General features: G+C 41.0%; 1 protein-coding gene across 2 annotated transcripts; it reads left to right on the top strand.

Moving 5' to 3' along the window:
- The first annotated feature begins 277 nt into the window (after window positions 1-277).
- On the top strand, window positions 278-18430 carry erbb3a (erb-b2 receptor tyrosine kinase 3a). Of its 2 annotated transcripts, XM_044348735.1 has the most exons (29): window positions 278-609; window positions 7426-7583; window positions 7994-8180; window positions 8556-8681; window positions 8785-8850; window positions 9568-9686; window positions 9973-10114; window positions 10353-10466; window positions 11036-11153; window positions 11279-11352; window positions 11464-11554; window positions 11716-11733; window positions 12058-12281; window positions 12382-12514; window positions 12675-12768; window positions 12921-13075; window positions 13157-13210; window positions 13310-13451; window positions 13535-13654; window positions 13758-13856; window positions 14408-14593; window positions 14726-14881; window positions 15067-15142; window positions 15281-15427; window positions 15539-15636; window positions 15738-15938; window positions 16044-16112; window positions 16218-16479; window positions 17265-18430. In XM_044348735.1, the coding sequence occupies exons 1-29, from the start codon at window positions 516-518 to the stop codon at window positions 18062-18064; spliced, it is 4323 nt and encodes a 1440-aa protein (XP_044204670.1). In that variant the 5' UTR covers window positions 278-515; the 3' UTR covers window positions 18065-18430. The 2 variants fall into 2 exon arrangements, with proteins under 2 accessions (XP_044204670.1, XP_044204671.1); XM_044348736.1 differs by lacking the exon at window positions 11716-11733.
- The last annotated feature ends 247 nt before the right edge of the window (window positions 18431-18677 follow it).

Below are 18677 nucleotides of genomic sequence, written 5' to 3'. Positions count from 1 at the left end.
CATCCAAACACAATTAGCCTATTGATCAAGATAAATCTAAATCGAGTGCAATGAAAGCATCACTGGAAACACTGTGACTCGTTTAAAGTGTTTTCAGGGTTTCCATTGGGTCTCCAGGTTTTGTAAGCAGTAAGGTGTACGGCTGTAGGCGGGGCCCTCGCAGATAAATCAGTGCCAGAGAAAAAGACGCTCCGGCCGCTGATTGGCTCCCCTCTGCGCTCCAATCACTGAGCTGTAGTGATTCTTCACACACTGACCGGAGCGAGAGACTCAGTTTAATGTCAAACAGGGAAAACACAAACTGGTTCTCCAGTTCGGCGCGGATTTAATCCTTCATTTGGAATACGAAGGAATACGAAAAGACAATCTGGATTGATTCAGTTTCCAAGTCTAAATGGACTCTCTCATGACTGAAAAACGACCGAGAACGATTTTGGACGTGAAAAGGACACATTTCTTCTTCTTTTTTAGGATGGTAATGCTTATTTAAAACGTCACCAGCCTGGAAATTTAAAATGAGGATGACCGCGCTAGTGAGGAAGGTGCAACAGGTGCTGTGCGTCCTGCTGCCGTGCGCTCTCCAACTCTGCAGCGCTCAGACACAAGGAGGTGCGCTCACACACACACACACACACACACACACAGACGCACACGCACGCGCGCGCGCGCGCGCACACACACACACACACACACACACACACACACAGTCATCATCACTTCAGATTTACATTTATTACCTGGAGACTTATCCTAACCTCCCCATAACCCTAACCTTAATATAACCCTAAACTAACCTTAACTTAAGAAAGTCTTCACCCTAAAATTAATGATATATGTTAAGGGTACTTTTTGTCTCCATAAGGGAGGCGAGTCCCCACAACATGACTGTATAAACAGATTTATGTGTACCTGGTCCACACACACACACACACACACACACACACACACACACACACACACACACTGGGCAGAATCACATATCCGCCTTCATTTACCTTGACAAATCCCTCTGAACACCTGGATTAGAGTTAATTACTCCAATAGGAGCTCTGATGTAGGAAAACTCCTGCCTCATAAACCCCAGACACAGAACCTGTTCTGCACACGTAAAACTTGTTTGCTGTGAGTCACCTGCACCTCTCCCACGACTCTGTGTGCTTTACTGTGTTTGTCTCAATTGTCTGACTGTTTCAGGGTTTTGTGACAGAGTGGCCCAACCTTTCACCGCAGCTTCAAAAACCAGTCAGCCGAAAAGATCTTTCCTTTAAAATAGAAAAAACTTACCTCTGATATGTTTAAATTCAGTATAGTCAGTGGTGGCAGACGTATTCAGATTTACTAAGCTGCTTAAGAAGTTATATCAAATTATAAATGTACTCCAATACAAGTAAAAGCCTTGTAAAAACCCTAAAATATGCATATTAGGAGGACTTATTAGGGAGTAGAACGGCTCCTATCAGGATATTGTACAGCTAAATGTTATGATCAAATTGTTATTGATGTGTTACAATGTGAGCTGCATTTTATGGTTGTAGCTGGTTGAGCTACTTTACTGCTTTTTCTATTTCTTTTTACTAGGTGGGAAAATGTATTTAAAATCTTCATCTTTTAATTAACCAGGGCTGAAACTATGTTCATTTTTAATCTGCTGATTATTTTCTTAATTAATCAAATTGTCTAAAATGAGAAAGAAAATAGTGATAAATGTCCGTCACACTCTAAAACTCAAATTCAAAGTCTGAAAGCTCAAAGTCCAAAGCAATATTCAATTTGTTATCTTATAAGACACAGAAAAGCAATAAATTGTCACACCTGAGACGCTGGAACCAGGGAATGTTTCGTATTTTTGATTGAAATCGATAGATTGACTAGCCAATTAATTTTCTGTCGATGGACTAATCGATTAATCATAAAATTCTTTCAGCTCTAAAAGTATCTAGAGGCTAACTACGACACAAATTTGAGTAAAAGGTACTATATTTCACTTTGATATATTGTGGAATAGAAATAGAAAGTAGCATAAAGTAGAAATACTCGGTACAAGTAATTTTACTCTAGTACAGTACTTGAGGAAATACTGAGTTACTCTCCATCGCTGAGTGTTTGAGGCAGAGCAAGGCGTTGTGATTTGAAACTCAGTGAGGCGCTGTGAACATTACCTCTGTGTTCTTGTTGCGTCACCTGGCTGTAGGTGAATCAAATGGCGCTCTTTGGATGAGAAAAACAATGAGCATGAGATCATCCATCTGAGGACGCTGATACTCAGGTGACGATCCTCGGGCATCTGGGCAAAACACTAAAACTACAAAAACAACAAGAACAATAAAAAACACTAATAAAAAACCCTACAAACCCCTTTATCTAATCAGTAGGACCATTTGATTGTTTAAATTGTATTGATCTAGGAGAGCAAATAATGAGATATATGCTTCTTAACACCATAACAGTTTGGACAATAATAAACTAACTGTACTTTTTGTTTCATAAAAGATACAGAAGTTGTTCAGATTGAAGCACCTGTTTGTTCTGAGTCACTTTTATAGGTTAAGTGCTGCCAAATCAAAAATATTTCAACTAATATTATTTAAAGGAATTTCAGAGACACAGTTATTAAACACACAGTTGTTTAACAGGGTATTGTGCAGTAAAGAGGCAGTTGTGAGAGAGGTTGCTGTTGTTGTGACGCAGAAAGGTGAATCTTTGCATCGACCTTTGTATCAACATATCAACAGTAATATATCAGGTTAACTGGCCAGTAATAATAAAATTACTGCTGTACTGAGTTGCGAGCAATCAAGGTGTTTTCTGTTTTCCTCTATAACACTTCAAAGATGATTTTTTTTTAAATTTCTGCTGCACTTTTCTGCAAGAAAGCAGATGCAAGTGAAATATGCACATACACACATCATGTGTGCATATTCATAAAGCACCAGAAAACATGTCCACATTGTAAGTAAACAACACAGGTGTAGCCAGCTTGGTACTACCTGCATTTCCTGCTGAAGGATGATTTTTATTTAACATAAAGTCATCATGACAAAACAGTACAATATAAAACAAACCGTGCATGTCAGTTCTCAGATGATGTTATGTGATATAACAGCTGCCTTTTAAGATTTAATTTCTTATCTTTGAGGAAAACAACAGTAGGTGGAACCCTTTTAAATGTCTTCTGTACTCTTACAGGAAGGACTTATCCAAATAAGTGATGCGTCAAAAAGCAAATATGCTGTCGCTCCTGTTGCCAAAGCATGTCACTTGATGTTGAGCAACTCTCTGCATCTGTTTGCTCACTAACATTTGACAGAGCAATCCTGCACACTGTAGAGAACAGAGAAATGATTTCACTTCATTTGTACACAACTTTCTGGCTGTGAACCAGTGAACGCACCATGAAGTAGTTCATGTGCTCAGGTGTCTGTCTTTGTGTTTGTGTGCATGTTTGTGCGCGTGCTCACTTGTGAGGTATGCAGTAATCACTTGCCATCCTGTGCCAAGTTTCTGTTTACCTCAGTCATCATCTTAACTGCTTTATTGAGCTTGTTTATCTCCTCCTCCCTCTATTCTTTTCTTTCTCTGCCTCTCTTCTTTTTTGAGTGTTGAAACCTTGGTAACAGACGAACGAAAATAACAGCTAAACCTGATCCTTGTTCGAATTGCGCTGTGTAATGTTTTTGTCATGTGTTAGGTTACACTTCAGTGCCGAGGACAATGACACCTTTTTGCGGAGAGTCCATGTGCTGTACATGATAGTTAGTGATGGAGTAAGTAGGAAGGAAGACATACTGCAGTGTTTGTAAAGAGTGACGAGACACACAAAGAGTAACAGAGGCTTGACTTCACATCTTGATGCACTACGACACTTGATTTGTAGTCTTTTAAAATAGGACCATTGTCTATATGCATGTGTGTATATGTGTGTGTGTTGACTCTAAACCCTCCACCCCATTCCTTTTTTTTCACCACCACCCATCTGCCAACACTGAAAGTCGTCCTTTGACAGAGAAAACCCACTCAGCCTGTTGAGATTTTCGGCTTCCACAGCTGCAGCTTGTGCATTGTCTGTATGGCGGGCATACCATTTTCTCACATACTGTACTGTGTGCATACACACTGGTTTGTCCCCCCCCCCCCCACCCCCACCAGTAGAGTGGGTTGTGCTTGTTCTGTATGCATTCTCTACATACTGTGCTGCGTGGAAAGTCCTGAAACGTTTGTGCGCAGGTGTTTCGCCGAGTATTTCCCAACAGGCAATTCAAACGGTGTAGAGTCAACAGTTAGAGTCATCCACTGATAGCACTGAACTGATCTCAGGGCTTAACTAAGGTGGGGTAGATTAATTGTTTCGGCCTTGAGCAGCTCGTAAACTGATGTCATTTCTATTGAATGGCTTTTAATCAGCAAAAAGTTTCTGGTGGCTCACATCTCAAATCTTATATCAACTCACTGTGGTAGCAGGAAACAGATATGTACGGGGTCAAAACTGATCCAGAGGCTGAGATAACCCAACATTTAGTCCCTATATGGGCCAAGCACCATTAACTCTCAATCCAATCCTGCTATCAATTGACTGACTAACAGTTGCAGCTCTAAATCCTACACATCCCTTAATGCAACTCATCAGTCTTTTGCTGTGCTGCATTAATGTCATATTGTAAAGACCATAATAATTATTATTAGTATATAATTATAATTATATTGTATATATTTAATTATATACAATTATGATTATGAGCCAAGTGGAAAAAACATTAATGTCAACCTCCTAGTTGTACAGCTACGATCTCCCACTAGAAGTAGAGAACAAACTGATGGCAAAATAGCTGCAGTTGCATGTAAATAAAATCCAATATTAACACTGATATAACCATGCAACTAATTAGAAAAAAATAATTTCTATGTATCTGGTTTCACATGTCAACAAAGTGCTACAAATATGTGATACATTAAAAATAGTTAATTTAGCATAAATGTCTGCAAGGTTAGCAATGCGGTGCCATTTTGGAATATTGCGTAAATGCTCCCAGTTTTTCCTGTTCTTCTCATTCCGTACGTTGCATGAATGCAGCATTAAACCCTTTTCTGTCTAGAAAAATCTCAGGTCTTTCCCACTTCATGCCTTCAGTTTGTAACACCGAGTTTCTGTTAAAACCGTGCCATACGCAAGCTCGGACCAGATAACCCTGATGACATGATTAGGGTTGTGTCACGTATCTGAGTAGTACTCCCCAAGAAAACTGATTGTCGTGTGTAAAATCAGTGCCGGTTAATGGGTCAGCTGACCCAAATCTAAAAAACCAAACATATTGTCCACTTCCTATTAGTGGTGTGCTGTGGTGTCGCCATGCCGACATTTTTTTTTATGTGCTTAGGTTTTAAGATGTCTCTACTCCAATAAATGGAGGTGAATTGTGTTTGAGTTGCTCAAGGCATTTAAAAATAACATTTAAAAATAACATTCAAAAATAACATTTAAAGAAATCAAGGTGTCTTCCCAGAAACAATGACCTGACCTTGATAATAAACAGACCTTGCTACCCTGAGTGAGACGTTATTTTTGGAAAGAAAGCCTCGAGTAGCGTAAACAAAATTCCATTCAGCTCTGCTGCATTGCAGTGACAACAAGACTTTCAGAGCTAGAGATTTCAATATGAAAACAAAACTATCTGCATGGCTAAATGCCAAGCAGAGGGGTGAATTGTGTTTTTTCTGATTCAGATGAACTGATCCTTTATAATGTTTGGTACAAAGCCAGTTCCTGTGAACCTGCTGTTCTCAGAAACATAACAATAAAGTGACTCTTATCAGAACTTTATGGACACATAGGGCATGCGTTTTGCACACACACACACACACACACTCTCCCTCTCATACACACACTGTGCTTTGAGTGCTTGGAGGTTAATAATCATTAGCCTTTTTATGCCCTTGTTGATCCTGTTGTTCTACTGGGCTCAGTTTGGACTCTGATGTTAGTAGATGGAATATGTTTGTAAGTGTGTCAAGCATATTTAATGTGTGTGACTGGGGACAAACTGGGAAGACTTTCCACAAGAGTTTGGAATGATATTGTCTGTTAATGTTGGTTGTTAAAGCCTGGATCACAGTTCAGTTCATCCCAAAGGTGTTGGATGGATGGAGAAGGGGGTTAAGATCAGGGGTCTGTGCAGGTCAGGGAAGTTCTTCCACACCAAACCATTTTTATGGACCTTGCTTTATGTTGTCATGTTGCCACAGAGTTGGAAGATCATTATTGTCTAAAATATCCTTGTATGCTGTAGCATCAAGATTTCCCTTCACTGATGATTTCCCTCTGTGAAAAACAGCACCTAACAAAAGTACATGGACAGGGGACTTTTGGTCATATTGTACATATGTGTCAACTTGCACAGTACATAAGTTTGTGTGTTTGTTTGAAGTATTGATTTCTAGATGACTTTGAGATTCATTGTCATGCCCAAATTCTCTCTTCCTTCCATTTTCTCTCTGTTGCTTCTGTCCTTTCTGGCATTTGAATAGCAAAGCAGCCCTCAAGTGACGCTGAATGGCTGAACTCCCACAGACCATAAACAAGGCCTTGTATATTTGTTTCAGAAAAAGGACATGGCCTGTCTACAATCCTCAGCTTGTTTCACACTGTTACAGTACATCCATTGATATTTAACACAGAGGCTTGTAGTAAGAGGCATAAAACAGTCTTCATAAAAGATTGTGCTGTTTAATGATTTAATAAAAAAATCCATACTTTTACTTGTATTGTACCACTGTGTGGACATAAGTGAATTTAACTTTTGCCAAACTCTACTGCTTTCTTTCCACTGTGTAAAGATGATAATTCACATAATACATAAAGCTGTAAAATGTTGTAAAATTATTATAACAAATCCCATGAAAACCAACAATATGTTAGTTCATCTCTGCTGTCTGTAATGTTCAGCCGCAACACCACTAGTTCCAACTTAAACATAAACCATAAAATGGGTCACAAATATCTAGCTTCATTTTTAAAATTACTAAATTTTCTAAAACAGCTGGTCACTGTAGTTTTTAGCAAATGTAACTCAAACAGGAGTAAAAAGTATATTTGTTGGGGACTATTTTCAGCTGCGAATTAATACACAATTTGCGCTCTATTGAGTATTTATGGCAGTAAGTGTACATGGAATTGATTCAACATAAACTACAGTGCCCACATTCATTGTAATAAAAAAACATGTCCTTCAGTGCAACGATGTGGCTCATTGATGTGTTTTAACAGTTTTTGGACGACACTGGAGGTGTATGGCACAGAGGAATAAGATCAAATACAGCTGACAAGAAGAAAATAATAGTATCACCAGACTTATCTTTTAAATTTGTGTTTCTAATCTAACATACTGACAGTAAAGACATTAACAGGAACTTGCTCTTTCTTTACTTTTCCAGTGGCTGTTTGTTCCGGCACCCAGAACGGTCTGAGCGTGACGGGAAATTCAGAGGTCCAGTACAACCTGATGAAGGGGAGGTACACCGGCTGTGAGATCATAATGGGCAACCTTGAGATCACCATGATGGAGCACACCAGAGACTTCTCCTTCCTGCAGGTGAGTCGTTAAACACACAGAGGCATCATGGAGACAACAGATTATTCCTTTCACGGAACTACAATATACAGTATGTGTCACTGCATGAAGCCTTTAGAAGAACTGGGAACCAGTCTAGACAAGGAGATGGATCAACTTATTTCAGTCTGCGACGTCAGAAACAGGCTTCACTGAAAACCAAAGCAGATTCGCTGATGTCAGTGTCTCAAATGCACAATGAACTCATTTATATCCCCCTATAAGATCCTTTATAAGTTAATCACTGCACTACAATCAGGGCGACTAACAGCACAAGCAAAACACACCTGTGCTGTCAGATTGGGACTCTGATAATAAATAAAATGACTAACAAAAGCAAAATAAAGTCTAAAAATATCTCCTCTTAATTTGTGTCTTTTTAACCCCTGCAGTCTATCAGGGAGGTGACAGGCTACATCCTGTTCGCCGTCAATGAGTTCAGCCGCCTGCCTTTGGATCACCTGCGCGTCATCAGAGGCACCACATTATATGAAGATCGATACGCCTTGGCTGTGATGATCAACTATCAGAAGGACGGCCAGCATGGCCTGCAGGAGCTGGGACTGACGCACCTCACAGGTACGCAGGCTGTCACATTAGTCAGCGTGAATGAGTGTGTTTAAGTGTGGGAGGCCGGGATGCATGAAGTAGATAAGCGTCAGGTTGGTGGTGACACTCAGCTCAGCTCCCACACCCACACGGTGCAGCCACACCTTCAGAGTACCGGTCGTTCAGAGAGCAGCGGTGTGTGTAGTCGCAGTGATATGAAGTCCCAGGAATGTCTCGTGCTCAACCGCTCAACTGCCAGTGTAACATGAGCCCCGGCACATTATACTGAGTTTGTATATGCGGTAGTAAACAGCGAATGCCAGAGTTTGATAGGATGAGTCATGGGCATGTTCTGGCTTGCTTTGTTAATTGTCCTTCCCTATTTAAATGCATGTGTGCCCACAGAGATACTGGAAGGAGGAGTCAAGATCATCCAGAATAAGTACCTGAGCTACGCCCCGCAGGTGAACTGGCTGGACATAGTGAAGGATGTAACAGCACATATTATGATAGAGACCAATGGGCCTGAAAGTGAGTGAAAATGGATGATAATTACACATATGAGCATCAATTATCTCCTATCTCTGCTTTAAAATGTGAAAATGTATCCACTGATGATAAAATTACATCTCAGAGCCCTGTAACGAAGCATGTGGAGACGTGCCATGTTGGGGTCCTGGGAATGACACGTGTCAGATCTGTAAGTGACATCGACATCTCTTTATTTACCATGTGTCACCTCAATCCTGTAATGGATTCAAGAACAGTTTCACAATTTTTCAAGTCTGTCTTAAAACAACAGTCAGGAGCCCAAGTGAACATTGAAATAGATTTTTCCTGCTGTAATCATTCGTCCTGTCCACACTGGCCATTAGAAGATCCCTTCATAATGCACTTACAATGTAAGTGATGAGGACCAAAATCCACAGTCTGCCTTCTGTGCAAAAATGTATTTAAAAGTTTATCTGAAGCTAATATGAAGCTTCAGCCGTCTAAATTAGCCAAATTGTGTGGGTATCTTTTAGAGTTTCAGTCTTTTTAGTGCCAAACTTTTTGTTACTATATTTCCACCACAGCTCAACAGGGAAAACACTGTCTGAGGAAAAAAAAAAAGGGAATTTTATACTAAAAAGACTGTAACTGTTGAAGATATCTACTTTATTTGACTAACTCAGACCTCATATAAGCTACAGATAAACTTTTGAAATACATTTTTGCACAAAACGAGGACTATGAAGTTTGTCCTCTGTCACTTACATTGAAAGCACATTATGAAGTGATCTTCTAATGGTATGAACACAAGAAGCAAAACATTGGTCAGTGTTCATTTGGGCACCTGACTATTGTTCTGAAACAGACTTGAAAAAACATGAACCTATACTTTAACAAATTAACATGCTACTCAACTCTCTTTCAGTGACAAAGAGTGTGTGCGCCCCTCAGTGTAACCGCCGATGCTTTGGTAGAAACCCGAGTGAGTGTTGTCACAGCGAGTGTGCTGGAGGCTGCACTGGACCTCTGGACACAGACTGCTTTGTGAGTCTATGGCCTTTTTTTTAATGAACAGAAATTCTGACATGGTACAGTAGGAAAAGCAGGTGTAAATAAAAAAATTAACAATGGCTGGATTCCATTTAGCTGCTTCAGTTTCAGGATCACTGTCACACCATCACAGCTTACTGGGACACTTGAATATAACAAGGCCATCGTTAATGTTATTAGTAACACCTGTGTTTTTCTTTCACAGCAGGTGAAAGACACAAACACACAAAACAAATCTATTAACTCTGTCACTGATCGTGCTGTATATCATGTTTTACAGGCTTGCAGGAACTTCAACGACTCGGGCTCTTGCGTGCCTCAGTGTCCCCAGACCCTGATCTACAACAAGCACACATTCAAACTGGAGCGCAACCCCAATGCAAAGTACCAGTATGGCTCTATCTGTGTGGCCCAGTGTCCCCGTAAGTCCACATATACAGGCTGCCTTACTCACAAATAATTCTCACAGAGTTACAGTTGACATGGAGTCGTTGTTATCTCTGTCTTATCAATGCAGTTATTATGTTTTACAGTCTGCTGGTCATTAAAAGTTTCTCCAAAAGCTCCTGCTGCACTTTGTCTGTCTTAATCTGATTATGTTACTCATGGTTTAATGCTGTTTGAGTCCCTTATTCGTGCAATTTTCTGGTTTTTTTATAGAAAATTTTGTGGTGGACGGCAGCTCGTGTGTGAGCAACTGTCCTTCTGATAATATGGAGGTGGAGAAAAATGGAGTGAAAATATGCAAACCCTGTAGTGGCCTCTGTCCAAAAGGTACTCAAAAAACCCCATCAAAAACTGTCTCACAATTCATTCATGGCAGTTGTTTAATGTAACTGAGAGACAAGCTAAACTAACCCTCTCCTGCTCTGGTCAGCAGCCGAGGAAGAAGTATCCATTACTTAAGAAATATGCACATAAAAAGACTGTTTCAAGTAAAAGTTCAGCATTCAAAATTGAAAAACTATTGTCAGAAAATGTATCAAAAGTATTTATTGTGCAAAATGCCATTTATATCATTGTATGTATTATATGATTTAATTTAATTCATCTAAGCAGCATAATGTGTAGCTAGTTGAGTTGATTCATTGAAATACTGTTAGGTAGTTTAATCTAGTAAAAAAAAAAAAAAAGTCAGATTTTATTTGTTGATTGTTTTATATATAAAACTGTACTCTGCAAAGTAACTATAGCTGTGAAATAAATCTTCTGGAGTAAAAAATGCAATATTTCCCTGCAATGTTGAGTATTAAATTCAACTGCTGCTCATTTCTAACTGATGTTTAATTACTTTCACCTTCATTTAACTTCTAACCACCTCTTCCTCTTCATGTTCCTTTCAGTTTGCGTTGGCACAGGAACTCAAAATCGACAGACTGTCGATGCTTCAAACATCAACAGTTTTATAAACTGCACTAAGATCCAGGGCAGTCTTCACTTCCTGGTGACTGGGATCAAAGGGTAACGAGACTCTTTGTTATAACAGTCGTCATGAGTTTTTATAATCACCATTAGGTTAATAAACATTTCCTTGTGTGCTTTTTGCAACAGACCTTTATTTTTTATCTCCTTTTTTCTGTTTAAAGTGACGAATACAACCAGGTACCAGCCCTCGATCCGGAGAAACTAAAAATCTTCAACACTGTGCGAGAGATTACAGGTGTGTTTGTATGTGGGAGCTGATTTTTAAACTCAAAGTCATTTTTTTAGGACGCCTCACAGTGTTTGCAGTCTGGTTAAAGCCGCTGAAACACAATGTCTCCCTTTTCAGACATCCTCAGTATCCAGTCGTGGCCTGAAAACATGTCTGACCTGTCAGTCTTCTCCAACCTCCAAACAATTCAAGGCAGAACACTTTACAGGTGAGCAGTTGTTGTTTTCTCTTTGTTCTGACATTGTTTTTGTTTCTCTCTGACAAAGGTCACGATGTTATCATGTTACTGCATATTAGCCTCCACTGGCATAAATCTGATTTGTGTCTTGTATCTTTGTATCCCCTTCACATCCTTTTTACCACATTTAGAGGAGTGAGCTCTAGAAGGTACAGTAAATATTTTACATGCCCGTCGCTCTTTCATCTTGTATGATTTTTTTTCCCACAACATATCTTTCTTGGTTACTATTACGGGTAAATGGTATTTCTCCTGCAGGGCTGATTCTATGCTGGAAAGGTGTAATTGAGTTGGTGGTGGGTTCAACCCTTTAATGAGTTCACATGTTTTTCTTGCATGCTCTTTCTGATGAAAATGAACACAAAATTTGGCTGCAAAATCAGGGACTCTCGCCAAATTTTAAACACAATGACAATACTGGCAACTATTCATTTGTAACACAGCATTTATTAGTTCATTATCTCCAATTTCAGGGGTTACGCCCTGATGGTGATGAAGATCCCTTCTTTGACCTCACTGGGGTTACGCTCTTTGCGAAAGATAAACGACGGCAGTGTCTACATCACAGGAAACAAAAAGTTGTGCTATCATGACACTGTCAACTGGACGCGCATATTTACCAGCAGCTCCCGTCCTCAGCGCCAGAAACGCCAGAAGCACATTGACGTCAAAGAGAACCGACCGAGAAATGAGTGTGGTGAGTGAGGTCGGATCAGTTTGAACCAGCTCCCTTGTCTGTGTCACAGTGTAGATGATGGCTCAGTCTTTTTTGTTCTATTGTGTGTGTGTGTGTGTAGTCGCTGAGGGTCATGTGTGTGACCCCCTGTGCTCCACTGATGGCTGCTGGGGTCCAGGGCCAAACCAGTGTCTGTCGTGCAAGAAATACAGCAGAGGAGGAACTTGCGTGCCAAACTGCATGTTCTTAACCGGGTCAGTGTTCACAAAATAAATAACAATATGAGTAATAATATCCAACTTGTTTGCATTATGTGAGTAATGTTTGCTGTGGTGTAGCTGCCCCAAGTATTCAATGTTATCTACAATCTGTTGAGAGATTTTGAAAGTGAATGACTTTTTGCCCCCATTGCAGGGAGAGGCGGGAGTTTGCCACTCCGTCAGGCGAGTGTATGCCCTGCCACCCTGAGTGTAAGGTCCAGGAGGGGAAGGAGATGTGCACAGGCCCGGTATGTTTTCTCTTTTCAGTTATCACAATAATATGTGCACAACAAATCAGTTCCTCAAGTTCAAGTATTGCGTCGTAATTACTGTGGGTGTGCTGCTGCCACCTAGTGGCCCACTCCATACTACCGCTGACTTTGTCTCTCCTTCTCTCCAGGGAGCAGATCAGTGCATAGCATGCGCCAGTCTGCAGGACGGTCCGCACTGCGTCTCCATGTGTCCTGAGGGCGTGATGGGAGGGGAGGAGGTCATCTTTAAATACCCCAACAAGCAAGGCCGCTGTGAACCGTGCCACCTTAACTGTACCCAAGGGTGAGGAATGAGTAGAGATCTGTGTGTATGCACACATATGCATGTTTTTTTCTGTTCTTAATTCATCCCTTTTCTGTTTAGGTGCTTCGGCCCAGGAATTGGGGACTGTGTGGGGACTTCCCGAAACATGTCTGGGTAAGTTTCTCTTCTTATTCTTAATAACTTTGACATTTGGCTTCTCTGTCAAGTGCCAGTAACATGACATCTCTCTTTCCTTTTCATCTGTGTCACTAGACAAGCAACCACGGGCATCGTTCTGGGAGTGATTGCTCTTCTATTTGTTGGTTTCTCTGTGTTCATGCTGACTATTCTCTACCGCCGAGGTCTCGCCATCCGGCGCAAGCGAGCAATGAGAAGATATATGGAGAGTGGAGAGGTGAGTCTGAGTCTATAGTTTAGCTGTCACAATGTTGTTATTCTTCAGTTGGGTTTGTTCTAACATACTCCATGTGCCCACAGAGTTTTGAGCCACTGGATCCTGGAGAGAAGGGCCCCAAAGTCCATGCTCGGCTCCTGAGACCCACAGAGCTGCGTAAGATTAAGCTGCTGGGTAACGGAGTGTTTGGATCAGTCCATAAGGTAGAGCTGATTGACAGTTGCCTTTACAATCGTCTTTTTGCACATTTGTTGCTTATTTAAAAATAATGTCTCTCTATGTCTCTCTGCTTTCTGTATTTCACAGGGCGTTTGGATTCCTGAAGGTGATACAGTGAAGCTTCCTGTTGCCATAAAGACTATTAATGATCGCACTGGCCGGCAGACCTTCCACGAACCAACAGATGTGAGAAAACATGACTCAAAGAAAAATATATATTTTCTGTGTCAAATACTCAAAGGATTGACAGGTGGCTCTGAGAGGTTTGTAGCTTTCTTCTTTGTGGAGTCACCTTGGATTCATAGCAGGTGCAATGGATTCCTCCGGCAAACCAGAGTCATGTGTGTCAAAATGTGCACTGAACCCCTTTGAACGATTCCTGCAGCATAAAGCTCTTCAGTTTACTCAGTGTGTTTCAAACACTCTGCACAACATAGTTACATCCACTACTTTCCTGTGATGTTATTGCCTGCGAACAATCAGCATATTTGATAATTTATTGACAAAGTAAAGATTGTTTGGAACATACTGAACATAAAGATTAACAGTGGAGTTGTGAATCCATTGTCCCTGCTGTGAATTTAGCTGCTGTCACACACAAAGAAGCAAACCATAAACTCTTCAGACCTATAAGCAATGAGTGTTTAATATTCCAAATATATTTCCGATGACATTTTCTTTTATTACTCACTGAGCATTGACTTTTTAAAATCCCTAATGGCTTTATCTTACTGCAGCACATGATGACGATGGGAAGCTTGGACCACATTAATGTTGTCAGGATCCTGGGTATCTGTCCCGGTGCCAGCCTGCAACTTGTCACCCAGCTCAGCAGCCAGGGCTCCCTGCTGGAGCACGTTAGGAACAACAAGAACAAGCTCAGTCCGCAGCGGCTGCTCAACTGGTGTGTTCAAATCGCAAAGGTAAAATACAAACAGGTTCAGCAATTTTTTTGTGTCTGTAATAATCTTTGTGTTTTTACATATATGCACATTGTTTTGTGTATTTCACTGACAGCTCAAGCCCTTAAATGCATTTTTGTTCTTTCCTGTCAGGGTATGTATTACCTGGAGGAGAACAGGATGGTCCACAGGAACCTGGCCGCCAGAAATGTGCTCCTGAAGAATAATTATACCGTCCATATCTCAGACTATGGCATCGCAGACCTGCTTTACCCTGATGACAAGAAGTACTTTTACAACGAGGTCAAGGTGCGTATAGTCTGGAAAACAAGATATGGTAGACAATGGACATTCAGTAACATGATCAAAGTTCATTGGCAAAGGACTTCACTTTTATTTGCACAGTGTGAGAAAAGGCCCTCATCCTGCCTTTTTCATTTAAGTATTTAAAATAAATACTGGTCTTTTTTTCACTTTTCTCTCTACCTTTTTAGACACCAATCAAGTGGATGGCCTTGGAGAGTATTTTGTTTCGGAGATACACACACCAAAGCGATGTCTGGAGTTACGGTGAGATTTAAACCATCTTTCAATTACAAATTTTGTTAATATTGAGTGTTGATGGAAACAGTAGTAAAGTTGTGGATGTTTGAGCTACTGTGCCATTGGTGCTGTTCCATGCCCACTAAATCCTTCGTATTCATTTAGGTGTGACAATATGGGAGATGATGTCTTGTGGGGCAGAGCCGTACGCAGCGATGCGTCCACAGGAGGTTCCTGATCTGCTGGAAAAGGGGGAGCGTCTGTCCCAGCCTCAAATTTGCACCATTGATGTTTATATGGTTATGGTCAAGTGTAAGTATCTTCTTCTTGTTCTGACCTACAAAACAGCAGCAGTAATACACATGTAGCCCCGGAACAACATAGAAATGAGTAGCAAACTGTAATTCTTGTCTTCATTTCCAGGTTGGATGATTGATGAGAATGTCCGTCCAACATTCAAAGAGCTCGCCAATGAATTCACCAGAATGGCTAGAGATCCGCCTCGCTACCTGGTGATAAAAGTAAGACACGTACTGTCTGTATCAGTAGCCACTCAATATGTATAGTATTTTGGAACTTCAGTAAAAGCTCAGAGGCAACTTATTCATTCTTTATCCACCAGGAGGACTGCAGCCAACAAGACGCTCCAGATGAGGTTGCCCAGCGGAGTGCAGACCTTGATGACCTGGATGATATGGATGATCTAGACTTCGAACTCGGGGAGAAGGGGGAGGAAGCTGTGGTGGATGGCATGGTTCCAGCCCCCCACTACCTGTCTCAGTCCAGGAGCCTCAGTCGCCTCTCCAGGATGGACACTCACAGAGTAGGGGACACCACTTACTGTCAGTTTTATGGAGAGTTTAGGTCTTGTGAGGCCTTTTCTGTCACATCCTGTATCTAAAACTCACTTCTGTCTTTACTTGTTAAGGTGGTTCTGACTGTGCCTAGCGGGGCTGGATACCTGCCTATGACACCAGGTTTTGACAACCCAGGACAGGTAGCTAAAATGAGTATTTACTATAAATTTAAAGATATCATCAACATTATCCTCTTTATCCTACTGTGGTCATTTTCTAACGCAGTGGTGTTCATATTGTCTCAGGCTACGTGGCAGTCGCGCTCTCGACTTAACTCTGCCCGCACTGTGTCTGAGAGCTCGGAGGGATGCGGCACAGCACTGGAACTGGAGATGAGTGAGGACTTCTCTCTGGCAGGGAGCCTTAAACGAAGACGTCATCGTGAGGACAGTGCCTACATATCGCAGAGAGACAGCATGTCTGGCGGGCCACCAGAAACGCCGTCCCCAGAGATAGAGGAGGAAGACCAAAATGGTTATGTGCTCCCTGGTGACAGTCCAGAGAAAGGTGATACCATCATTCATATTTGTTGCGTATTGAAATGATATATTCCTGGCTTGTACAGACGTTCTTGGACAATAGGTAATATCCCTGGAAGTCTGGCTTAGTTCTGCTGTGTCACAACCACCAATTAGAATGATACAAAACTGGCAGTTTTACACATTTTTTTCTAGAAATTACCTGAAACATCATTGTGAGATGACTACAAAAACTGAGCATGAAATCAGATACCATCTTTACTTGTGTACCCTGTTTAGAGCTGCAACAATTAGTCAATTAACCAATTTGTCAACAAAGAGAAAATTGGGATCATTTTTCAACATGTAGAAAAAGCTAATTATCACCTATATAATAAAAAAGCTAAATTAAAAGCTAAAAAACTACATGTGCTAACTAAGGTGTTACAAAAAAAGAGAAGAAGCTAGTATATGCACATACATCCCATTATATCAGGTGTCAAAAGTCAAAAAAGTGTGTGTCCATCCTAAAAGAGTGTCTATCCTAGTATCCTGGCGTGTGCTGGAATGCTTTTTTGACTTTCTGTAATTTGCCCTGCATCAGCTGGCACCCAGGAAAGAGGCACTGCTGTACACAGGGTATCTTCATCTTTTTGATTATCTCAGGTGTATTGGCAAAAAGTAACAGGGAAAAAAATGCCGGAACACTGAAAAGTATTATTGTTATTATTATTATTGAGTATAGGTACAATGTTTTGAGATTACATCTTCATCAGCCATTAAAAAAGGAGAAGAAAAAAAACCTGATTTCTACCTCACTTTTTTCAATTTCAGAAACCCTACTTTCCTCATCTCGAGCCACTCCCGGCAGGATGGGCAAGTCTCATTCATCAGGTCTCTTGGGTGATGAAGAATATGAGTACATGAACAAGCAGACGTGTGTATCACCTGTCTCATCAAGGCACAACCACCATCTCAAAGATAACGCCCACTGGCTGAAGACGAACAAGAAACACACCTCCTCCGTGTCGTCACAAGCGACGGCATGCTCAGGGGATATCACACTGTCTTTGGAGGGCAGGGGAGGTCAGATGAGGAATAATCAGAGCTCGGATTCAGAGCAGCGGGAATCTCAAGAAGTCGAATATGAATACATGGATATTAGGGTTAGTGATAAAGAGGAAAGCCCTCCTGCACATGACCCTCTTCCTCCTCCTCCTCCTCTTCCTCAAACACAAGCGAGGTTGGGAGGGGAGGTGGAAGATGAGGAAGAAGAGGACGAGTATGTGGAGGACAGTAACTATCATTACACGAACAGACAGCCAAAGCTGCGACAAGCTCTTCAAGATCAGAAGGAGCTGAAGATACAGGGGAAGGACGAGGGCGAGGTGTATGAGTACGAGGACATGGACTGCTTTGCTGCTGTGCTGCCTGGAGATGCAGTCGTGTACCAGAACATGCAAAGGCAAGGGGAGGGAGCAGCGGGAGGCACAGACGCACATGCGTTTGAACGCTATGTAAAAGTGCGAGCCGGAGTTGGGGTCGGGGAACCTGCAGCTGGAGACAGATCCTTTGACAATCCAGACTACTGGCACAGCAGGATGTTCCTGAAACCCAATGCGGTGCCCACATGAAGAACACTTTTTAAATCTCATGAACTTCCCTCTGACTTGTATTCATGAAGGACCTGAAACAGACAATGCAATCAAGAGACATGTTAAAAATGTAGCCTATGACACACGTTAAGCTTTTGTCTGTTATGGGCTGATGTTATGATTTGGGGCATTGCCAGAATGAATAGCACTGAATGTTGAAAACACTAACAGAAACGAACAGATTACAAGCTATATTATTCTGTTTACATTTTGAAAAGAACAAACCATGTTTTTGAGAACAAATTTGTTTGTTTTGAGTTTGTACATTTATGTTTGAGACCTCTTTTCATGATGATATGTGAAATATGTAAATTTTCTACTCAAATAATAAAAAATATTTTGAATATCTATTCTGAAGCAGCAACTTTTTTATTTTAAAGGATTTGCCAAGTCTGTCTTAAAACAGTCAGGTATATGAACACTGAAAGAAGTTTATATTATACTATTAATAGATCCCCTTCAAATGTGCTTTCAGTGTAATTGATGGGAGACAAATTCCACAGTGTGTCCATACAGTCATTTTGTGCAAAAATGCATTTAAATGTTAATCTGAAGCTTATATGAAGCCTCAGTCATATCAAGTGCATCAAAT

The sequence above is a fragment of the Thunnus albacares genome, chromosome 4, assembly GCF_914725855.1.
Source record: "Thunnus albacares chromosome 4, fThuAlb1.1, whole genome shotgun sequence".
Lineage (NCBI taxonomy): Eukaryota > Metazoa > Chordata > Actinopteri > Scombriformes > Scombridae > Thunnus > Thunnus albacares.
This window is presented reverse-complemented; position numbering and strand designations above follow the sequence as displayed.